The 24,515-nt window shown below is 47.9% G+C and overlaps 1 protein-coding gene across 3 annotated transcripts; it reads left to right on the top strand.

Moving 5' to 3' along the window:
- The first annotated feature begins 291 nt into the window (after window positions 1-291).
- LOC8035302 (transcriptional adapter 2-beta) lies at window positions 292-19,290 on the top strand. Of its 3 annotated transcripts, none has more exons than XM_029976194.4 (17): window positions 292-366; window positions 479-576; window positions 5,122-5,181; window positions 5,926-6,026; window positions 7,009-7,049; window positions 7,139-7,189; window positions 7,318-7,374; window positions 8,197-8,300; window positions 9,205-9,455; window positions 10,580-10,659; window positions 11,368-11,439; window positions 12,143-12,207; window positions 13,660-13,715; window positions 13,813-13,850; window positions 15,655-15,740; window positions 15,844-15,906; window positions 17,197-19,290. In XM_029976194.4, exons 1-17 carry the CDS (start codon window positions 360-362, stop codon window positions 17,323-17,325), a joined length of 1,359 nt encoding a protein of 452 aa, XP_029832054.2. In that variant the 5' UTR covers window positions 292-359; the 3' UTR covers window positions 17,326-19,290. The 3 variants fall into 3 exon arrangements, 2 of the variants coding, with proteins under 2 accessions (XP_029832054.2, XP_029832056.2); XM_029976196.4 differs by having other exon boundaries at window positions 350-421; XR_005797881.2 differs by lacking the exon at window positions 17,197-19,290 and having other exon boundaries at window positions 13,644-13,715; window positions 15,844-15,892.
- Window positions 19,291-24,515: the final 5,225 nt, after the last annotated feature.

The raw sequence follows: 24,515 nt of genomic DNA, 5'->3' as shown, positions 1-24,515 counted from the left end.
GTTGCCGGAGCCGTTACGCAGTGAGTCGGTGAAGGTTGGGGAAGATCAATGTAGGTGATCTAGTAACAACCACAGTTGTAACAACCTTCATGAAGATGACAAATGTGAGAGATCGGTGGGTTCAATATGAGAACCCGGGGATACCGCGCTCAACCAATACTTCCTAGACAGCTTAGCTCAACTATCCTGCGTGAGGTTTCAGTTAACGCCACAGAATATTCGTAACTACGGCGCCGCCTCTTGTTTCTGCGCAAAGCATTGTGGGCATATTGGGGGCTTGGTGTCACGTGGGGCTGCGCGCGCAGAAACGTGAAGTTGGTCGTGACGTCACCACGCCAGCCCTACTGGGACAAAGGAAGATGTCTGGTAAGGGCTGCGTCTCGCGGGCAAAAACGACCTCGGAAATCGTCGATTACGAGCCATACGAGGCATTTATTCGCTTCCGTGTGACTAAAGTGACCATCCGCTTCTATTACAGGTGTCATCGCAAAGTATCACTGCAATTATTGTCAAGAGGACATCACGGGGGTCCGCGTCAAATGTGCCGAGTGCCCGGACTTCGACCTTTGTTTACAGGTTGGTAGCGATCCCCTGCCCCGGAGCTTGCAATCGGAGCTTGGGTTGTACGTGCAAACATCGGACTTGTTAAAAGAATCCCCAATTTGCACACAACGTGCCTCGAATTTTGCATCTTCGCACGCCTAACAAAAGAAGAAAAAAAAATGCATAGAAAAAAGGGCGGAAAAAACTGCTTCCGTGGTCGGGTACGAAACTGGGAGCTGCAAATATGCGGCCACTTGCGCTCGTTCCCCGTGCCGTCTGCTTCCCGCTCAACCGGGTCGTTCTTTTGTTTGTTTGTAGAGAGAGATGTGTGTAGGTTTCTTTTGGGAGCGTTTCTTCTTTTTTACGCGCGTTTCGCGGCGCGCCTGGAATAGACGCCTCATCACGGAGCTGGTTCGAGATCGTTTTTGATCCTGTATGTTTGTAACTCGGTTTGCGCAGCTGCGGCGGCGATCTGCCGTCCGTTTCACTCGTCCACAAGACGATGGGTGCCGCCATGTTGCCGGCAGCTGCGAACACAGCTGAACTGTAGATTTCTTTTTTCGTTTAGCTTTTTCTATTATTATTTTAATTATGAAAAATTTTGAAATAGCATCGATACAAAGCGATGGTCCAGTTAACGGTGTACAAAGATTTTACGACTATCTTTTTGTGACTCAAACTTAATAGTCCAGAAATGTTTCACACAATCATCCTACTTCAATAGTGGTAAGGATAAATGGAAATATACATATAGAACAAAGACAGCTTTCTTTTCTTTGTGACGAGGACGGGGAGGCAAGGAATCCTTACCTTGCACGTCTATTTTTTTTTTTTTAAGCAGGACACTTATGGGAAAAATTTTTAAACTGAGCTGGGGTGGCTAGATCATGTTAGGACCATAGAACGATGTGTGCGTGAGATAATAAAATATAAGTAAATAAAAAAAGATTGCATAATCCGTTTATATAGGGCGTTCGCGCCACTTTCGGGTGCCATGGTGGGGAGAGAGATACTTCCAGTTCTCCAATGTTTACCTTGTGTTTGGGTGGGCGTTCGGCGACTTTTGATTCACTAGCGAGCAATTGTGTGCGAGCTATGCTCTAAAAATGCCCTAGTGTTGTGCTTTTGAGTGGTGCAAACAAAACGTCACAAGTAAAGTTCTTGTGATTTTCTTGAGACGAGGGATGCCACCTACGACGCCGAGCTTGGGTGATCGCAGTACAGCAGCATAGAGCAGACGGCTCGTCTACCTCGATGAGCCGCCGACAGATGGTGCAGCGGGAGAAATGTGAGGATGCCGTGCATCGACCGACCATCTCCGTACAAGGATAGGTGCCAACCGTGCCGTTACGGCACATAGAAACACAAGGTGACACAGAGCTTCGGGAGAGAAACCCTAAATAGCGAAGCAAATAAGTCATAGCCTTAGAAAATTGTACGTTGGAGAGAGACTTGTTGCTCTGAAGAAAGTATGATAAAGACTCTCGGAAGATTGTACCAAAACCTGACTCGGCGCCTGGCAGAGGCAGATGCTAATTTTCGTGCATCATTGATGGCATTCGCCAGGTAGTTCTCAAGACTTGTAGGATTTAAGTCGTACTTGAGTATATGAGCCAGGTGGCTCAAATAGGCAGTTCTGAAGATGAACCCACGACACCTTCGGCAGACTTGTCGTCGCTTTGAGGAACAAGCACTCTTTCTTCTCATCGAAGGGATCGGGATGGCGTGCTGAGGCTTGCCGATCCAGTACGAGTAAATTTTTAATAGAGGTACCATAGTTGGTCCTCGGCATGGTGGTTTTTAAGTAAGCGCTACTCACTACAGTTCCTCAAACACAAGAAAAAACAACGGCCAACCGGGAGTAACAGGCAAGCTTCGTTATCTCTGAAATTGACAAAACTTTCTGACTTTTAAGTCAAGTTTGAAACAGAACTTTTTTAAGTATTGGCAGAAAAGCTGAAGAACCATTAAAGGAGCTATGCAACAATTCCAGGGCTTTGCTTAAATAATTGTGGAAGTTGATGCCTGACACTTCTGCAGTGAACTGCAGAAAACAGATTTTGCCTGGATACCCTAGTTTTTATTTAAAAAAAAAAAAATGAAAAAGATCCAGGCTCTTGCCGCCTCTCAACTCGTGCATCGTCTTCTGGGTCACGTGCACAGTGACGTCACTTGAGTAGGCGCGGAGTTCCGAAAAAGTTCTCTCTTTAGAGCCAGCAGTGAGCAGCGAGAACTCATCCACTCGCGACCGCGTGACCACCCGTCCTTGCCCGTCCGGCGCTGTCCCCCTCCCCCTCCGGCTTCTGGCGGCTGTTCGCGGTTTTGTGGACCTAGGATAGATGGCGCCACTAAAACTCCGTATAATAAAAGTTTTGTCGATGATACCAGGGATTTTACGCATTTACATATACGTTGGAACGACAAGATTTATAGGAAAGTTACCTTTTATCGAGCAGGTATTCGCACAACTTGCTATCTTTCTTACAACTACCCAAGTGACATCACGCCGCTTGTTTCTCATGGCCGCTGCTCGTGGCTGCAGGTCGGGAAATATTTCAAGTTTTGCCTCGCTATTACGCGGAGGAATCGCAACATTTCGATGAAAGGAGGTGTGTTTTCTGCCATTTGTGACACAGTGAACAATATCAAAAGCAGAAAATGCCAATTCTTTCAACGTTAATATTGTTGCACAGCTCCTTTAAGTACTGTTTCAGCTCGTATTGTCTGCAGTAGTTCATTGAGCAGAGGAGATGCCTAGCTATTTGTGAACGACAAAAAATGAATAGCCTGCCTGTGCGCTATGTGCCATAGCAACTCCTCACTTCTGCAGTAGGTTGAACTTTTTTCAGTACAGCCCTTTTGGATTGACGTTGACACTGGTTTGACTGGGCACAGCATGTTCCTTCTAAGCAGCCACCTGCAACTCGATCCCTTCCCGGGTTTTTTTCGATCTGTTTAAGCTTTGTACCACAGTACAGTCCTTATCCAGATGCACGTTGAAGACGCCAGGCTGGCGTTGGTACTGCACTAAGGAAATGTCTCATCTACAGTGTAAACCAGTGTTGCCACATCTCAAAGGAAGACTGACCTTTGCTCTATAAACATAAACTTCAAATATGTTTATGTTGCACTTGGCTCCGAAACAATTTTTAGCAGGAACTTTAGAAGTCGGTGCGTTTGGCCACACTACATTTAGTGCTGGGGAACCCAGGTGTGTAATGAATGACCTGCTAAATCTACCAGTTCAGTGGTTTTCCTACACACCCCCTAGGGGGGGTGTTCACTCCCCCCCCCCCCCCCCTTGTTTTTCTGAAGGCCCTGCAAGGACTTTTTTAATGGTTTTTAATTTACACCGGACCTGAGCGTACTGAACGTAGTAACTTAATGAAACTTTTCTTTTCTCAAATTTTGCTTTGTTTTAAAATCAAACTAAAATTACAAAAACAATTAAAAAAATAACCTCCTTCATGACGTCCTTGGTTGCTTGAGTGGCGGTGGACTAGAGGAGGGGTAGTGAGCTCGGCGAGCGGTCACGGCTGCCGCACTCCGTGTCGACGGCTCGATAGGGCGAACGCTAAAGCATGTTTTGGCTAGGCTGGATGAAGCGGACAGCCAGGGCGGCTCGCATTGCATTTGCTGCGCGATTAAACACTAATTCTGCATGACACTTAACGACCGCAGACACGGGGTAAAGATCAGTTCAGAACGGGAGCCACTTCGCGCTGCAATACCGCCAAAAGGCCAAAGCTGCTCGCCGAAGGCCTTGGGAATGCTCGAACCGGTCGGATCCTCCAGTCCATGCGACCGCAGCGCCGCCGTGTACACCCGGGACCTTTCTAGGCTCGCCGGTCCTTGGGGCCTGATCCCACTACACCTTTCTAGTATGCGCCGCCTTTTCCACCGCTTAGTGGCGGGTATGTCAACGAGTCATTTCTTGTTTCCGTACTTTTTAAACTGCATTTGTTTCTTTTCTGATCTAGAATAGTGAACAAAAACTGCTTTTATAAATATTTGAAACGGTTCGCACCACTTATATTTTGTATTTCGACTAAAAAGAAGCTTTTAGTGGCTCTGACCAGTAGTAAGGCCAGGACCAAAGACGTCACATATTGCGCGCTTTCGGCCACCACGGGTCGCCCTCGTGGGTGGAGGAGGTTTCCGCGTCAACCGGTTAAAATAGGACGCACTGATATTTAGTTACTCTCTCCGTGCCCGCTGGCTTGCTCGAACCCCAAGAGACGTGGAAACGACAAAAAAGGTAGACGCTTGAATATGATTGCAGGGCCCCTTTAATTCGCAACGACTCCTCTATCCTCAGTGATCTCCCCCCCCCCCCCCCCCCCCTAGAAATTTAGACATTTCCCTAATTTTAATTCTTGGAAAAACCCCTATCCCAGTTGCTTCAAATATTCCACATTTGCCTTACCCAACACTTTTGTTTATTAACAGTTATACGGATTACATTGTTCTGGCTATGCTCTTTGAAAGTTGACTACTCGAAGCACCTGAAACTTGCGAGCCACCTGCTCACATACCTAGTTTCACTCTAGTTATTTTTTTTCTTTCTGCCTCTTTCAGTGTTTCTCGTGTGGAGCAGAGATGGGTGCGCACAAGAACAGGCACGGTTATCAGCTAATTGTGAGTACCCCTAGTGACAAACATGGTTCTGCGGCCGTCCTTGGAACGTCTCAAGGTCATCAATGCTCCTTGCCGCCTAGGACGGAGTGCGGCGACTTTCGCAATCTCGCCGCTGGGTCGGTATGCTGCGACAGTACGACGCGCAGCTCGCTTCAAAGTCATCTTTAAATGGCGCCTTTAGCACGCCTGAATTTTGTTGCAAAGCATTTTTTTTTGTATGAAAATTTGCATAGCAAAATATCCCCGTGGTGATAGGTGGGGCACGTCAGTACGAGGGTATAGCCTTCGATGTAGAGTTGTGCCACGGTGCCTCAAACGCAACGATCAATCAATCCGACTAATGAATGTGTCTACCGCGTCCCAAGATCCGCTGCAAGTCGCTCTCCGGCTTCATGGTCCACTGAAGCTTTGGCAGCCGGGAGTTGAGAAACCGCATCAGCAGCGGCACTCGCGTTCGCTCGTGCTTTTCGCCCGCACTTCTACGACCGGCCGCCGGGGTTGCGACGTCCGACAGCGTGACACTCCAGCTCTTGTGACGTCGTTTGTTGCCCCTTTGGGACCACTTTCAATGCACGGGCAGAACGGGACGCAGAGCGCGTCGTTCGGGGACAGGTTTTAGGCACCATGGTTGCGCCAAAGCCTTACAGTCGCTTTCGTATCTATCCTAGCCGTCATTCGCGCCGTTGGTGAAAACTTAGGGGAGGACGTAGTTTTGCTGGAGCACCTCTGCTTGTGGTCTTGCAGGACTGTGGGAACTTTCCCATCTTCCAAGCGCCGTGCAACTGGAAGGCCAAGGAGGAACTCGTGCTCTTGGAGGCCATAGAGCAGTATGGCTTCGGGAACTGGCAAGTAGAACATTTCCGGGTTTTTTTTTTTCTTCTTTTACTCACGTTTTACGAAGCTATTGTTCTGAGTTATTACTGAAATTGTGCATATTGGCTCGCGACTCTAGCAAAACGGACGGTGCATAGCGGGAAAATGCCAATCTCAATGGATTGGATCCTTTGGCGATTGCTGCTCGTCCCTTGTGGCTTTCGCGATTGGACGTTGTCGGCGGTTGGCTCGACGGAACGGTTGTCCCGGGGACTTGGTCGTCACTGCTATATCGGCGTGGCGCCCGGGTCACTCTGAACACATCCTACGCGGCCGCGCAAACCAGACATTGTGCGTTTATCAACGTTCATTGGCACCGCAGGCCGTCCATCGCTTCCCCGAAGATAGTGAAGCCTCTGGAAGCTAGCTTGTGCCAACACAACACCGCAGGTTTGACACTTATTGAATTAAAATCGCTGCAAACCATTTTGAGTCTAATGCTTGCCCGCCGAAAGTTGAAGCCCGGGTGTTGAGCTGGCATGTGACACGGCACAACCTGTTTTAGACCGTCATATTTGTCCGATAGTGGCGACCTCTGTAGGCCCCTGGGGTCGCAAATAGTGAAGTAATGGTAAAGTTATACCGAATAATATTTTGTTTGATTTCGGGAAGGGGGTGGATTTTAGAAATTAAGTTTGCATTTAAGATACTATGTGCATCGCTATTAATTCTACAATATCTAAATACTGTGAAGAGAATATTTCATATGCGAAACTTGACTTCCTGAGTATACGCAATGCAACAAGTGCGTCACGTTTTAGGCACGGACTAACATCTGAGTATGACAATACCTTGCACCTAATTGATAAGGCCTTTAAATGCATATTATAATGGTCTGTTGTCAATGGGTTCTCCGTGTACCCAGTCCTTCTTGAGGAGTTAAGTTTCTTGAACCCAGAAAGTTTAGTGTTCTGCCAATGTTCTTACCGTAGTTGCTTCTCTTTCTTTTTGCAGGGAAGATGTGTCTCAGTGTCTGCCTTCCAGGAGTGTCGAAGGTAGGTTTTATACGTCCGGCAATGATGCAAGTTTCCCTAGATTGCCGTCAACGTTGAGGGGTCTGTCTGATGCACCGTCTCTCTTTCAGAGGTCCAGGAGCATTACAATACCTTGTACATAATGGGGAACATAGGCAAAGGTGTGTGCTGTCCTCTATATTGTCTTTATTGAGTTTTATTTTTTCTCATAATTAAAAACGTTAGCATGAGAATGGGTGTATGCGAAAGCACGCCTGGATGCTCAGCTGTGCCGCGACGCTTTTTTCAGCTACATGGTCGGTGGAACCGTCATTCCTGGTGAAGGACCATACCTCGCCCGACAGCGGTGAGCTTGTATTCTTCTGCTGCTGTATTTTATAAAACGCCACTTGAGTTAACTCGGAGGAGACGTAGGAGCCTGGTTTATATTTCTGAGAGTTCAACACCGCTGTTTAGCATCTCGAACAAAGGTTCGTTAGTCAGAGGTGTAAAATTTCAAACTATTTCTTGCCTGTTGGTTGCATTTGTAACCTCGCGCTATCCGAAAGCTTGCACAATCTTTGTGTCTTCGGCAAAAATCGATAAGTCCCAAAGTCACCCTCAAGGGGGTTTTATCGAAATTGGGGAAAACGGGCTAACCCCAAATAAGAACCCCAAGCGTCGCAGGGCGAGAGTGTTTGTCTGCAGCATTATTTTACAATAACCCAAAGCACCGCCCCCCTTGAACAGCCCGCGAGACTTCTTGTTTCGGAACCAGGCGTCTCTTATCTCGTTACTTTTCTCCATCATTAGGGGACGTCTTCCAAGTATTCGGTCCACGCATTTGTTTGCTGGGGTTGCGGAATACAATGCCCGTGTCCCATTTTCGTCAACGCGAGTTCGATGAACTTCGATTTTGTGTTTCACGCAAGAAATTGATGCCAAGAATCTGTCCCCTAACCCTAAAGACCCGTTCACACACACCTGCGTTTGCTGAAGTCTGAGTTCTTCCAATCTCTTAACATAGTGACCCTGGAATTGCATTTTGCTAGAGCGAAGGTTTTGTGGGATTTGCGAGACCTTACATTCACACGTGGACGAGCCTTAATAATAAGGCTATTCCGCGAAGTAGCTTGTGTTGCAGCATGCTTAGGCGTACCAGCAGGGCCTCCCGCACGTCTCGTTGCAGGGCCCCTGTCGCCGAGCGCAAAGAGCAACATCTCGGCGGGCGACTTGACGGCGGCGGAGCAGCAGGAACTCGGATACATGCCTTGCAGGGACGACTACGAAAGGGTTAGCTAAGGGAAACTTTGAGCGTACTGCGCCGCGTCTAAGGTCTCACGTTCTCCGCATCTTCCCGCATTCTTGCTGCGGGGCTGTTTATTTGCTTACAAATTATGCAGTGCCCAGATTCAACAAACTATTTTTGCGGGCCGTTCCTTCAGTTCATAACTATGGATTAAACACTTTCTGGTACATGCATTGTTGTCTACAAAGTCTCTTGGCTTCTGAACTGCTTTATTGCTACAGTGCCAAGAGTGGAAGTCTCCCGGCCATCGGCGAAAAAGAGACGGGTGTTCCTCGCAGTGAAAATATTTATGAACCTCTGGCTTTTTAAGGGGGGATGAGGGGCTTTTAACTTTTTCAGATGCTTATTCATCTGTCACGCTGAAATTTGGTTCACTGATGTATTTCTTAGTGACATCTTAAAAGGTGTAATTCGTTTTCGCGCAGCTTTACAAGGTCCCAACTTTTCGATAAATTTGCAGTTCCGATCGGGTCCTTCTTACGTTAGCGTAAAATTGTTCGGAATATGGAAATTTTTATAGGTATGCATTAAGCGAGAGAGGCTTTGTGCGTTGATGCTCTTTTAAACCTAATTAATTTATGTTTTATTCCTAGCAAACATTTATGATCGAAGCGGCACGAAATGGGAAGTTATATTTTTCGAAGACTAACTAATTAAAATTATTGTGTTACATGAAAAGCAACAAGAATAGCATTATCGCACGAAGCATGTCTCGCCGAAAGCAAATTTGACGGGTGGCATCGGAACAAACGTACGCTCTCTGCAGACTGCTGGGGCTACTCTAAAGAACACTTGGGGTTCCCAGGAATCCTTGGAATTTGCTCACTTCGAACCGAAGGTGTTCCCAGCGTCCTTACCGTGGCGGTCTGGCATCCCTCCCCCGTGCAGGAGTTTGACAACGAGGCAGAGTCCCTGATCAGCCAGCTGTCGGTGGGGCCGGAGGAGGACGAGCTGGAGGTGGCGCTGAAGCTGGCCCAGGTCGACATGTACTCCCGGCGGCTGAGGGAGCGGCTCAGGCGCAAGGCCCTGGCCAGGGACTACCGCCTGCTCGAGCAGTTCTGCGGCCAGGGCAGGGCCAAGGGGGCCGCCACGCCCGGCACCACCCCGTCCCGCAAGAGGCCCTGCCCCGACGAGGACAGGTGCGGGCTCTCGTCGTCTCCTCCGGGCTGGCCTAAAGTGTGCCCTGACCGACACGTCGTGGCTTGGCTCGAACTGCCCGGGCTGACCGCCGAATTCGCAAACCTCGCTCCGATTGAGGCCCATCCGCTTCCTCCGGGAAGGCACGAGGACCGTCTATCCGTCATTCCGATTGGCCGGAGCCAAACCTTGCGCCTTCCTTGAGAAAGCAGAGGGGTACCTCGAATGGAGTGAGGTTTGTGAATTCGGCAGTAAGTGCATCTTGGCTGAACTAGGCTTGACGGAGGTAGCGTAACCTAGATTTACCTGTTTGCTCTGGCTTGGGCTGAGTAGGCTCAACGAATGTAGCAAGGTCTAGGTTGACCTGTCTGATCTGGCCTGGGCTGAGTAAGCTCAATGAATGTACTGTGGCCTGGACCAAGGGTGGCCGGGCAGACATATTTTATAAAGCTCAGTATGTTTGCTCAGATTGCTCAGTATGTTGCCTTATTGCGAGTTTCCATTTGTGAAACAAGGACCTTGTGTGATGTGTATATATGATAGCACAAAGCTGACAAAATGCAAGCTGTCTTTTTTTTTTTTTTTTTATTTGTCTGGGGTGGGTTCATTGGGAGCCACAAGCTGCACTCGGGCCCCCGAAAGGCCGCAGTTTGGGCACCCCCGGCCTAGACTGGCCCGTTTCCGATCTTGCCTGGGCCGACTGAGCCTGGCCTTGGTGACGGGTTTGCTTTGTTCGAGGCTAGCGTGGCCTAAGCCTCCACCACGTAGAATAATAAAGGCCCAGGAACATCCTCCTCTCGTACTAATATATTACGAGACAAGTGACGGCAATTGTAACACGCAGCTGGCCCAGGCACGGCAACATTGCTTTTTGTCGCTTGTTTCGTACGCATTGGGTCAAGCACCAGATTGCAGCGTGCGAACTGACCCACACTCGAAAAAAAAAAAAGAGCCGAGGGCCCGCCACGCTGCCGTTTGATCGCACCGAAAAAGGTTAAACAGTAACGCGGGTTTTTTTTTTTTTTTGTATCCATTCCCCGTAGCTCTTTATCGTGGAGGCCGTGCAGCAGTAATATTCTCTGGCAAAAGGGTGCCAACCTGACTGAGGCAGATTGGATGTTTTCAGGGAGCAACAGGATAAGATGCGGGTGTTCTGCCAATTCCAGTCGTCCACGGACCACGAGCAGCTTTTCGAGAACCTCGAACGTGAGTCTCGCCAACTTTCATTCTTCTCCGTGGTGGCAATCTAAAGCGAAGATTCGGGCTAGGGTGCCTTCCTGGTTGGGGCAGATCTCTGGCTTCCGAAGTAGCGGGCCCACGTGGTGGGAGTGGACACGGGTGGGAGCGAAGGGAAGACACTGCTTGTTTCTCGCTTGACGTGAATCGACAGGAAGTTGACTTATGGCAAACCTAACACCTTCTGAAAATTTCCCTACTTTTCTTTTTTCTAAATGTATAGCAATTTCGCAAGTTTTATTCGGAAATTTAGTAGGGCAGTTATGAAGTTTTGAAGATCGTACATAGGTTGGTGATGCAGTTTACAAACTGTAAGGGAAACAAATATACACAAATTATACGAACATAAGTGAACAATATGGATGAATATATGAACCCTAGTACAACACAATACAGAATTTACGACATACACATTTCATTAAAAGAATTAAGAAAATATAGTTGGCAAGTAATAAATTGATATTGCTACTAAGCCAGTAGTATGCACAAATGAAGCTAGGTAATGGTCCATAGAGACGTGGAGCGAACATTGCGATGACAATTAATATAAAAAAAAAAAATTGTGGTTACTTCGAAAAAATGTTTATGTGCTCTTCTTTTCATGCACTCTTTGTCAACGACGTCCTTGAGTATGTTGGAGAGGGAATTGATTGATGGGTTGACTGGTCTTCTCCACAGGAGAGAAAGAGCTGAAAGCAAGAATCAAGGACCTGATGAGGTATCGTCGCAATGGGATCACGAAATTGGACGGTGAGCTGACTTCTCCTTTCATCTCTCGAGCTTCGCCAAAAGAGCGCGCTTTTATTCCCTCTTTACACGAGCCATTTCAGCAACCGTGTCATGTGACACGGTTGCTGAAATGATCTATCCAATGAGTAAATTGGTTCTAAACACACTTTTTATTGCTGATAACTGCTTGACACAAGATATCACGTGTTTCCTTTTTGCTTTGGGTAGAGGAACAAGAATAAGCCTGCTTCAAATGAATGCAAGCAAGGAAAACATAACAAAAGCTGGATTGCTATCGACATCTCTAGATGCTACACTCATAGAACGATTGCTTTCTTTCCATTCTGTTTGCTGTGATCGTATTCAAATACCTCCTCCTGCATTCCGAAACAGTGAGTGTGTAGCTCACGCTGGGGCCGTTAGCTTAAACTCTGTTAGCAAAGTCCATCCAGTTTAAATACAGTAGGGAGTTTCAAGTTTTGTTAGCGGCCTATTAACGGTTCGCGCTTCCGCGCAACTCCGGCCGATTGCGATTGAATCAAGTTTCGTAAGCCCAGCGACGGTTGAGGGCGACCATGTGATTATAAGGTTGGTTTTCGCTACTTTCTGCCTTGGCTCGTGGCACCGGACGTTCCTGTTATCGGTTTTTCCGGTTGTCTGGTGTCCTCCCAGGAACGACCTAGCTATCTGTTCACAAATTTTCTCTTTGTTCTTTCATTTTCAGAGTGCGCGGAGTTTGACCTGGCCAGGCATCGGCGGGAAAAGCGGAAAGAGAACAAAAAGAAGTCTGTAAGTGTCACCTCTGGCAACGCGGTTCTGCTGACTTGTTTTTGTTGCAAACGTTCGCTTTCAATGTTAGAAAATTTTCAAGGTGCTCGCAGTCACTTTTAATGTTCTCACCCCTTCAACTATTGGGCATTCCGTGCAAGCGGACTTTTAAGGGTGTTGGAGAGCGTGGGAATCTTAAGGCTGGTTCAGACATTCGCGCGGGGTGTGACCGGTTACGTTGGGACTCTGCGTCCTACTATTGTCGTGGCAACCATCTCGTCACAATCAATCACTGGCTGTCTTAAAGGGTAACTGCAAAGAAAAGAAAGTGTTTTTTTAAACAGCCTAATTGGGACAAGCATGTCACAAAAATCTTCCGCGCCACAGCCACAGGACGTAATTTAGTCGGAGTCACAACCTCTCCACATTTGAAACTCCCGCTCTTTCGACGCGCTCAAAGTGGCTGTAATACGTCACTCCGTGACATATAATACCAACTTTGTGGCGTGCGATTTAAAACGGACGAAGTAGCCGCAAAACTAAAATCAGTCTCGCGCAATAAATATTGCTCTAAAAAATGTTCTTGTTCGCGGAAAGATTGTTTTGTGACATGCTTGTTCCGATTTGGCTGTTTAAAAATACACCTTTTTTTCTTTGCAGTTACCCTTTAATGCAGTCGGCAACACTCAAACCCGAACGTCCGAATCAGCCTTTGGCATCCTTTAAAAGCGGCGTTTAGTGACATTGCCATTGCCTCATCGATCATTGTTTCTTAGAACACGTTTCTTGCGACACACCTGGGTCGCGTGCTCGCCGCTGCTGCGCACCTAAACCTCAGATTCGTTCGTTCAACGTTTGGTGTGGCGGCGTTGCTCTAAACTTCGTCCACCCCTAAGCTCACTCTGCAGCCGGCTGGACCAATTGATCGCTCCACTTTCGTTGCCGAACTCCGTGCTCTCTGCACTTAGGTGGTGGGCGGGAGTGCTATCTTTTTGTGAAAGAGCGCCGTGCGTTTTGCTTCCGTCGCATTGTCGGTTTTGGGGTGGACGGAGTACTTCGTACAGTGGTGGACGCTTTTGAATCGGGACAGGGCAGGTAATGCGCACGTTTGACTGGCACCGCCTCAAAGTTAATCCTCGAGACGTGTCGAGTAGTCCAGACCGTGGTTGCCGACCAGACGAGAACGGCGGCGAGGAGTATCTGTCGTCCCGCCCCCGGCGCGCGCTTCCCACTTTCGGTAGCGCTTTGGCCCGTTGCCTTCTGCCGTGCAAAGCACAGCGGAAGGCAGCGAGCGCCTGCCGGGCGTTCGAAAGACGTGCCCTGCCGTTCTCACCCTTTCGGTGGCTATGGTACTTTGTTTGCAAAAAGTAAAAAAGAAATGATGACTTGACTGGGAAGACGTGGGAGCGTGTCGCTTTGCGCTTGTTGCTCGGCTAAGTGCGCTCACGCTGCATCAGTTTGCCCTGAATGCAGGTCCAAGGCAGCTCCGCTCACAGAAAGCCCTCCTCAATGGCGTCAAGAAAACACGAGTGAGTCATCCTTCAACATTCTTTTGTTTTTAGGGGAAAAAAAACCAAAAAAGTACATTCTGACACTGTTTTTTCCTTGTTTTTCCTTTTTGTGCAGAGAAAAAGGAAGCGCCGACCCTACGCTAAGCGAACAAGGTGCGTCCCCTCTTCCTCACTTTCACCGCCGACGGTTTATCGACCGTTCTTCCCGCGAAGTTGCCGCCTTGAATTCTGGCGTAGTCGGGGGGGGCCGACGAAAAATGAAGGAGTTTCTATGGTACTATGATAAAAAGGTTGTAGCGTTCCTGTGCCTCTTAATCGGCAAATAATATGATGCGGTCAAATGTCTTTCTAACAAAGTCCGTGGGACTGGCGAAATTTTTTGTAGCACAGGTAATTTCGTTGTGGTTGAGTGCGAAAGATCGACCGTGCGAAACCGAACCTGCGTTACTGCATTTTGACATATCTGCGCGGCATTTGAGGTCTTTTAGGAAACAGTATAGTGTAAAAATATAGCATGAGTGGCATCACAAACAAGGTTTGGTACATTGACAAGTGACTTGTCAAAAGAGGGGGAACAGTGGCCAAGTCTGCTAATGCAACGCGAATCGGAGCACGTGGGTCGAAAGTTTGCGCTGCAGAATCCAGAAATCAAACTCAATACCACTTTTTTTTTTTTTTGTTCTTTCTTTAAATGAAAATGGTATTGACCCGCGTTTTTGCATTCGCCACTGCCTGATGCAATTTAAGGACTCCAGGCTAGTGATTGTGCCGCCAGGTGCGGTGCCGTGCGGTGCGTTTTCGGTTTAGGGTCCAAATAGTTTGTTAGTGTGCAACCTTGTTTCTGGTTGGCACTTTGTGGCTATGTTGCTGCATACAGGTGTTCTATGAAGCAACATAGTCATGTAGCGCCATCTAGACACAAGGCTCCACGCTAACGAAATATTTAGACCCGAAACCGAGAACACGCGGCGGCGATTTCAACCTCAACTGTTGACACAGTATTTCTCTTCTCTAAGCGTGTAACTCGAGAGCGACAGTTTACGTGAAATGGTTCCTTTTCACCTAGAAAATCCACAATATTGGTCATTCGGAGAAACGCATTGGACACATGGGAGATTGGCCGAGACATTATTTTACTTTATTAACTAAATGGCTGTTTTCGTAGTAGAGGCATTCATTATAAAGGCCCCTGACCGCATGGCATCTTCCTCCAACATGGCTATGTCCGAATTCAAGATGGCGACCGTCGCGTGAAAACCGTCTATAGCGAGCTCAGTTGTGCCAACTAAATTTGTCATCCCCATAGTTTGGTTGCCAGTAAGCTGGCGTCTGCTTACGATATACCTTCGTTGAAACAACATTAAGCAGCATGTTTGTAGGGGCTAATCATAATCGCCACGTAACAGCCACATTTCGTGCAGCCCTCGGTCTGGGACGAGTTTCGTTCTACCACTCGTCCCCCGCTTGCTACAACCACTCGGGCCACTTGCCAGCTTTCCTATCCTTGTCTGCAATGGGGCGTAGCCTTCTCGTTCTAAAACTGTGGTGACGCAAGGTGGTCTTTACATAGTTGCGAGTGTTTTCGGGCAAGGTTCTCAAAACTTTTTGGCCTCGGGAAACACCTCTCTCCCTCGACTAACGGCAGAGGAACCCCACCCGAATTCTGCACCGACGCATTAAGCAACGCGAAAGCCCACAGACGTTGCAAGCAATAATGTACGCGGTAGGCAGTATTCGGCTCACGGTCATCCACCGACAGGCGACTTGGATCGACCCAAAACGGGAGGGTCGAGGAAATTCGGGAATCCCCGAATATCCGGGAACCGAGTTTGGGAATTCACGTTTTAGAAAATAGTTTTAGCTATGGCCACGTATGGACGGTACCGACGTATAGTTTGGCGCATCAACGGGGATCCTCCCCTCTTCCGTCGCGTGACGCAAGCGCTTCCCGTTGCAGGAGGTGACGTCGGAGAGGGATCCAAAGAGGCCACCGACATCTCCACTATGCTCAGCTACGAGCTGCTCTCCGAAAAGGAGAGGAAGGTAGGTCTCCCCCTCACTTCTTGCCGTCCCCTTTCTTCCGAGTTCGGACGCCATTTTCCCCGCGCGCGGATAACTTGCGCCGACTTCTTTTTTCCTTTTCTAGCTCTGCCAGTCGATGGGAATCAGCCCCACCTACTACATCACCTTTAAGACTGTCGTGCTCAAGGTGAGGCAGCATTTTTCTCTACCTGTGTCCTGCCATACGCACCACCACCGGATGCTCGTGTGTGCTCAAAGCTTGTGAGACCTTCGCTACATCGGTACTAGCCTGTGTGCCCGTATCAATATCGCAGCTCTGCATCGCTAATTCCCCATTTTTGCAGGATGAGTATTTACTGCAAAGAGGTTCCACTTTGAGGAAGAACTATAATCGAGGTGTTGGCATTCGTTGTGCTTTCTCTCAAGTAATTGAATTGAGTTCATCTGCCGTAGGGCCGCCATCTTCGGATGGCGGCCCTACGGCATACGGCATCCCTATTATCATTGCAGAGAAAACTCTGCAATCATAATAATAGTAATAATAAGTTTATTTCGCTTCTCTTTTAACAGTGTGCATTCCAATTTGCCTGACGGAAGCACTTGTGTGTGGGAACTCACCTTCTGAGAAACCTTTGAAGAAAACAATAACCAAGAGACGTCAAGGAGACCTATAACGTACACCCCGAAATTGCCTTAACAGTGTGCACGTTGGCTTCTATGTATTCACATCTAATGATTTAATTAGACCGATCACATATTTAAAGCTGTCTACAACATAGGACTAAGGAAAACCAATGTGAAAGACTCAATGTAACATTGACAAACACGTATCGTAAAATCCCGAGCAAGCGGCCACTAAAAATTTGGAGATAATCACGTGAAACGGGGATGCCTTAGGTCCACAAATTGTAAAGATATGTTTTTTGTGTATTTTCTGAATGTTACAAAATCGAGGGTGGGGCGCTTATTTTAGTTGGTTTATTTCATTTCTTGTGCCCGTAAAGCATTCATAAAAATAGTACTTTACAAACGTAAAAAAAAAAGGGGTTTTACGGTTGTTATGCGTTAAAGGAAGTGGCAAGGGAAGCTCTGAAACTAGAGGATTCTTGAATGATTTCAATATTATCAGGAAGGGAGTTTTGTTTGTATGTAGCTAGCTATAGTGGTGAGAATTTGAAAAAGTTTTTTTGTGGGTGACCAAATGAAGTTTTTGCAAATTGCCAGTACGCTCAGAAATGTTTCCTGCAGCCCGGCAATACAGTGCCCTCCGTTTGGAATGGACGGACGCTCGGTATTTTACTGTGCATTGACACCACTCTGTTTAATTTTTTTACTGCATTCAAAGACTCGACAATTTGTCAATTTTACGAAAGTTTTTTTGAAAAAAAAAACAAAAAACCTTGGTGCGTAATATTTTAGCCGCCTTGTGCCATAACTCGTGCAAGTCCTTGGAATAACGAGGTCGACTCCGTCGCAGGACCAAGCTCAGAGGCGTCGGCAGGGCAGCCCGTCGCCCAAGTTCCGATCGCCGTCCGGACTGGACAAGTCCAACAGCCGACGCATCCTGAGCCACTTTGCCAACAGCGGCTGGATCTCGGCAAACTGACGCGACGGGCCCCGTCGCCAGAAGAGGGCGCCACAACACGGGCAGAGCTCCGCCTTTTGCGGGAGCGGCCGGAGCTGGAAGCGCGGATCGTGCCTGGCGGGGATCCGGGGGACCTCGCGTACGAGTCGGCGCTCCGACACGGGAACGAGAAGGCGAAGATCCATCGGGCGGTCGAGCGCACGCCTAACCCCTGCGGCGTTTCCTTTCCGTCCTGCCTCGAAACGGTTCGCGCAGATCCTGCGGGGGTAATGCCGCAACCTCGATTAGTCGTCGATCAACCTCGTAGTGAGCCGATCAGTGATCGGAAGGAGACGAATTTCGCTTCCGCTACTCCGATTGGCTTAAAAGTTTGCTCTTTGCAAAATTATGGTGAAACGAAATGTATTAAAATTTTAAAATTAAGACTCATCATTTTTTTTTTGTGTCTTTTTTTTTTAAGAAATTTTACTTTGGCAGTGTTTAAAAAAAATAAAAGGAAGAAAACAGTGGTTGCATGGCCGGTGGTGTTCTAGATTGGTAGGGTTTGCTCGCAAAGAAAACAATCCAATTGTACACCTCGTATAGTAGTCGTGTCTATCTTATTGTGGACGAATTAAATGTTTTCTTGGAAAGATTGCGAAGAAACGACGTTGTTGCAGCTTGAGGCATTCTTTGCTGTCTCCAGTGGGGCAGCGAAAACTGCTTCGTGCGTAAAAAGGCATGTGCGTCGTGCGTAAAAAACATGTGGAAATTAAGTTTGTCCCTTTGGCAGGTTTTGAAGTCGCAAGGAGCGATCGCGTGGTACGCTTTTTTTTTTAAGCGTCCTCTCGGAGCCGTTTCGAAGGCATTGCGGAAAGGAGGAGCGTTTCGTGGAAAGCGCAAAGTACTCTTACCTTGAGGGGAACACGGGCTTTTATTCCGAGTTTGATCCTACGTAGGAGCTTGCCTTCACTTTATAGAAGGGTATGCCGTCATGTTACGGAAGAGAATTTTTTACGAGTCGTATGGAAGTGTCGTAGTGTGGGAGGTGTTGTACGTAGCCTCTCTAGGCAATGAAAGACCGTCTGGGTGCCTGATGTCGGGGGCTTCGGAACGTTTCCGTACCGCGAGGAAAGTGCGGCTGCGATTCTTTCGAGGTGTAAATCGAGAAGGTGCAAGCAGGAGTCCCCAGGACAGGGAGAGATGTATGTGCGAGTTTCGTGGTGTTGTGTAACAGTGCTCAGGACACCTGTACACTGGCATTCTTTTTTTTAAGGGTGCTTTTACGAGCGAGGCGGTTTTGTGTTTTACGGATGTAAATACGACGGCGAGAGTGTGCGTCGCAAGAACGGGTATGTTTCTGAGAGTGAAGTGCATCGGTTTTGTGTGTTGTACATATCAGTTTTATTAGGGGCAGCTCAATCTTTTAAGTTACAGGAACTTTAGCCCAGACGAATTGAGATCTTTTGGTTTTTTCCACGGGCCTTGGCAATCCTGGTTTGTGTGATTGTACGCAAGAGTTGCATAGGTGCTTTTTTTTTTTTTCTTTGTCATCTTGGAAAATGTTGAGAGGCTTCGCAAGTGCCACAGGCATTTTGGCAGCTTGCCCAAGTTTTCTGCTGCAGCAGGATTAACCTAGTCAGCCGTTCTTGTATTACGATTCTTGTAGACTTGAGCAGCGATCCTGCACTTAATGTGGCTGGAGCCTAATTGCTCGTAAAAACGTTTGCCCATTTCTAGTTCTGTCATTTGCATTATAAGTAGCTGGGAGTTCTTGCGGCTTTTATTTCATTTTAATTTTTATGTCTCATTTTCATCCATGGGGGAATGCCTGGCTTGTGTGTGCTTGACATTGTATATATCCCGAGGAACTAGGGGTAATATATAACCTTGATTTCAAGGAAGGTTTTGTTTTTATTGCGTTTGTGGATGCAACATTGCCATCTTCAACGAGCTTGGCTCGAGCGCTGGCCTGGTAAAATAAATTTTATGTACAGCAGTCTCTCAGAACGTCTCCTGTGGTCATACGCCTCCTGTTTTATTTCATTTCATTTCATTTATTTGGCTCAGGGGAGTCGGGAGTACAGCAGAAAGGCCGAAGGCCCATACCAGTTGGTCTGCAAACACCCAAACTAAAGGGGGGGAGGACACTGTTCTCGAGTGGAGGCCATTTTGTGCAATTATGCGAGTCAGCTGCTGAACAAAGAAATCTGGCTGGCTGCAACTACATCCCAGTCACGTGATACTGTGATCTGATGGTGGAGTTTCGGTGGCTGACTGCTAGCAATAGGCCATATGCAAAATGCTTACTAGCTATCATCATCGTGCCATTTGGAGCCACCAACCTCGTTGGGAGCCACCTATTTTTTTTTGTTGTTGTTTCTTTTTCACGTCTTCCAGCTGTGGACGAGGCACATCTGCATTTAAATCGGTTTTCGTGATATTAGGACAATGTATCTGTGCACCCAATGGGTTGCCGATTAATTTCTGTTGAAAGAGAAAAGAAAGACGGCTGCGATGTTCTTGGTAAAGAAATTATCAGAAACTAGGCCGCAAGGCTCGTGACTCAAGCAGTGAACTGGTCCAACCAGGTCAGTGCATGGTGTTTATCGAAGCCGCTGTGTGAAGAGTTCTTAATGGGCCTGCAGCACGTGATCATATTTTAGACCTGACTGCCACTTTGCCGGGAACATTGTCTCTCGGGCGAAACATCCTTGATCATGAGTGCACTAGATGGCGCTTTTCTTTTTGCATATGGTCTATTCGTGTAAAAGTTCAGCCCATCACTATTATGTAAGCTGCATGCAACGAGGCGTTTGTTGATGACAGTTCGAAGCAAAATACGAAATGTGATTGTGCTGAGCAGCCGAGTAGTGTAGAAGGTAGTGAAAGGCAGAAAGAAAAATCATAGAAGATTGCAAGAAAGATTAAAAACTCGATCAGTACAAGTCACAAAAACAAGACATTGAGCACATTATGCACCATATACAGTATACCATGGAGCATGACACTAGAGCATTTGACTTTGAAGTACATGGGGCTTTGCCTTGCCCTCCCTGAAGGGATAATTAATTTGGCGATTGATTGGTCCTGCGAGCCCGTAGCTCCCACCGTATGTCAGCTTAAAAGTAAATAGAAGTTTGGTAGCAAAAACAAAGAAATGTATTGGTGGGTCCTGAAAGAATGCATTAGCATGACGTTTGGGAGGCGATAACGGTGTCCTCTTCACTTTTTTGTTTTGGCTTTCTCTTGCTTTTTCTGTTTTTTGCTGTCCCTTTTTGGCTTTGTTACGGGGTAAGCGTTGGCGTTTCTGAAGGGTCATGCTGACTGATTCCCTAAAGATCCACCGACAGATTTTCATTTCAGCGTAGCTCTTAGGCGCCCGTTTCCGGGTTGGGCGGTGTCGGTGTAACCGCGCTAAATTTAGTGGGAAAATTGTTATCACATGACCTCAACACTAGTTCAATCGCCCGCTACATTTAGCGGGGAAAATGACGTCGCGTGTCTTGGTGTCGCGTCACATATGAACAAATTCAGTTTCTCTGCTAGATTTAGCGGGAAAGTTGATGTCACATGCGGAGGAGGAGGGGCATGCCCACCCCTCATCCTCCACAAGAGCTGCACTCTAATTTTGTGTTGCAGAGATTTGTAGATGTCTAATTTTTGCCACCTACTTGGACCAGCACTATTTTTTTTTTTTATAGTATTTGGCTTGGTTTATTTTGTAGCACACACCAAGACCTACGTGCTCTGCACACCTGCAAGTTCTGACCCGCCCCAGCATCCTCACGAGCATTGGCTTCTGCCCCGTGACGTCGCCTCCCCTTGTCTTTGTCCACACCACTGATCTCTATGACAATTGCTGGATCGCGCTTCCCCGCTTGTTCGCTGCAGCGCAAGTGAAGCCACCGGGCTTCACTCGCTTGGGATACGATTTGCCGTTTTTGCTAGCCTTTGCTGCGGTTTTCCAGCGTGCTGACGACACGTTTTCTACTCGTTCGTCGTCATTCGCCGAAGAAGTTTTTTGAAGACTCTGTGTATTGTTGAGACTTTCCGTTGTGAACACGTGGAAAATTTTACGAAAGTGCAGTGTCGCAGGAAAAAGGCACAACGCGTCGAAAGGAAGGGCTGGCGGCGTGTTCAAAGCATCCTTGGCACGCCGAAGTGCCGTGTCTCTGTGCCTTCGCACGCTTGGATACCGACCAAGAACCGACGCCGTGTGTATGTGTTCAGCGAGTGCAATGTGCGTGAAGCTGTTCGTGCCTCTGGATCAGCGTCTTTTCCCCTCGCGGTTTAGGAACGAGCTTAATCCAGCGTCCACTAGCGACGGGAGATGGCGAGAAGGTACGTCTTTTTTTCGTCCTTAGACGATTTACACAATACCGTGCACGACAGCTCCTCATCACTGATCAGTGCTGGCTTATTATCAACCTACGCGACTCGCCTAATTGTAATTGGTCAACAGATTGCACACGACCATATCGGCCGCGCTTCAAAGATTTTCATTTTCGCCGTCTTGTACATTTGCTTTCGAAAACCCCCCTGGCTCCACGTACAACGTTGCCCTATTCGTGCTCCCACGGAATCTATTAGAGTAGATTTGGGACATAGCCATGGTTAATATAGTACATAAGATCTCCCGCTTTTATTGATAGCAACTCACCGGAACAGCTGGACGATCCAGAACTCCGTGGCCGATATATATAAATGATCTAAAGGCATCTACGCGCGACACACGTTCAGAACTTTGGCGCGGCGTCAATTCTTGACCGGTATCCAAGCGTGCGAAGGCACAAAGATGCATCACTCGGCGTGCCAAGGAAGCTTTGATCACGCCGCGACACCGGCGACACGTTTTCGACGAGTTGTACCTTTTGATACGGCTTCACGCACATTGCACTCGCTAAACACATTCACACGGCGTCGGTTCTTGGTCGGTATCCAAGCGCGCGAAGGCACAGAGACACGGCACTTCGGCGTGCCAAGGATGCTTTGAACACGCCGCCAGCCCTTCCTTTCGACGCGTTGTGCCTTTTTCCTGCGACACTGCACTTTCGTAAAATTTTCCACGTGTTCACAACGGAAAGTCTCAACAATACACAGAGTCTTCAAAAAACTTCTTCGGCGAGTGACGACGAACGAGTAGAAAACGTGTCGTCAGCACGCTGGAAAACCGCAGCGAAGGCTAGCAAAAACGGCAAATCGTATCCCAAGCGAGTGACGCCCGGTGGCTTCACTTGCGGGAGCGGCAAGCGCGATCCAGCAATTGTCATTGAGATCAGTGGTCCACACTCCTGTCTACTCGGCGCTCTTCCCTTTTCACTGTTTTGTCCACAGACGGACACCGTCAGCTTTATCCTGTCATAAGGGTACTATTGCTAATGCATTAATAATTCTAGTGGCGTTACAAACATAAAATAACTCCTTAAAAATGTTTTTTTTTTTTTTTTTTTGATTTCCCGAATCTTATTTTAACGTTAGAAGTCGGATGGACCAAAACCCTTTATAACGGGCCGAGTGCTCTTGTGAGTGCCTCTGTTAGGCTAGGTGGCGCAAGCTAACACCCGTTATAATGGGGACAGCAACTGCTCCGAGGCATTTTAAGCCTGCACACGAGCGGTGAAACCGGGCGCTGTCGTGGCGACACCACGCCGCGCGGAAGTGACATAGGGATGCCAGTCAATTGTGCCAGCACCAGTTGCTACGATACTGCTGTGCGGCACCCGTTTTCATCGCTCATATGTTCCCTGTTTTACGCGATGCAAAGTGTCATGCTGCATTTGCGTAGTGCCACAGCGCAGACTTAATTTTGAGGCCTAAACAGATGTTCCGCCTTATCATTCACTAAGCTGATTTCGTAGATCACATAGGCTCTTCAAGTGTTTTGTGGGTAAGTAGGACGCGCAGTCATTTTTAAGAGAGTAAGCGTTGAAACTTGCCTTTGAGAACACATGGAAGTTTTTACGAAAGCGCAGTGCCGCAGGAGAAAGGCACAACTCGTCAAAAGCAAGCTTCGCCAGTCTCGCGGCGTAATCAAAGCTTCCTTGGCACGTCGAAGTGGTAAGTCTGTGCATTTGCAAGCTTGGATACTGATCAAGAATCACTCTGCAGCAAAGTTTTGAAGGTGTGTCGTGCGTGGATGTCTTCGGCATCATATACACAAACTCGGCTCTGTTACGTCTCGGTGCGGTGGTGGTTCGTCAAGCGCACTTCCAGTCTGGGACTGTGGGCGGAAGTCGCCAAGCGGGACATGCATTCCCGTGTTGTTTTGGAAGAAACCGAACAAAAACTTGCATTGTCGTCAAAACACCGCGACTGGGGCTTTACGGAAAGAGTCGGGAAAGGTTTGAAGGTCAGTTTTAACGGCTCCTGCCTGCTCGGTTCGTCCGAGAACGTTGATGGGTGCCGTGAAAAATAAAAACCAGACGCCATCGGACCACGATTGCTTATGTAGGAAGCACTTTGGGTTGAACTCACGGATACCTGCGGTCTTCAGATTTATTTGTTTTGTTCCAACATGAACGCAAGAAAACCACCCAGTTGTACAGACCACATGCGGACTGCGTTTAGTGCGTCGAAATTCAAGCGGCTACATGATTGTTCAAACTGTCGTCTGCTCGTCCAAACGACAGCGGCTCGTAGACAAAGCACTGACTCAAAAAACTTTAAAGTTTGAAGGTGGGTTGGGTAAGTAGGCTCAGTGTAAACAGTAGATACAAGGAGATCTTGATCATTGTTGTCAGTGGCTATCACCGACTTGTTATGACCGATTCACTTGGTTCGATTCGGCTTCTGATTTTCAGTATTGACGTCGACCATCTCGGATACTGTCCACATTTTTGCAGCCCGATCGACGTCGCGACTGAAAATGGTGAGCAGATTCTCGTCACGGGAATCAGGCTTTAGCACTCGTTCCGCGGCGTTCACACCGAATGAATTGCCGCATGTCACATTATTCATGCGACATTTCACGGTGTAACGAGCCTCGTTAATTTCGCTGAGGTTGCTAAAGCAATCCGACATTGCCAGGAAGACGTGGAATCAACAATTCCAGCATGAAAAAGAGCACGGGGACTCGCACTGATGCCGAAAACATTGCCTTCCAATGGTTTGTTTATGGGTGACGGCGTGCTTCTTGCCCACACCATGTCGCATGAGCGGCGCCGGTGGCGTCCGCTAGGGGCGCTCCGGTTTGTTCGTAAACATGAGTTGGTCTATATCGGCCACAGAGT

Source organism: Ixodes scapularis, unplaced genomic scaffold (genome assembly GCF_016920785.2).
Source record: "Ixodes scapularis isolate PalLabHiFi unplaced genomic scaffold, ASM1692078v2 PGA_scaffold10__122_contigs__length_95168666, whole genome shotgun sequence".
Taxonomy (NCBI): Eukaryota; Metazoa; Arthropoda; class Arachnida; order Ixodida; family Ixodidae; genus Ixodes; species Ixodes scapularis.
The sequence above is the reverse complement of the archived record's forward strand: the minus strand, read 5'-3'. Positions and strand labels throughout refer to the sequence as shown.

Coding starts and splice junctions, on each gene's coding strand:
- LOC8035302 (XM_029976194.4), top strand. Junction 577..5,121: donor ACTTCGACCTTTGTTTACAG/GTTGGTAGCGAT, acceptor TGCCTCTTTCAG/TGTTTCTCGTGTGGAGCAGA. Junction 8,301..9,204: donor GCAGGGACGACTACGAAAGG/GTTAGCTAAGGG, acceptor TCCCCCGTGCAG/GAGTTTGACAACGAGGCAGA.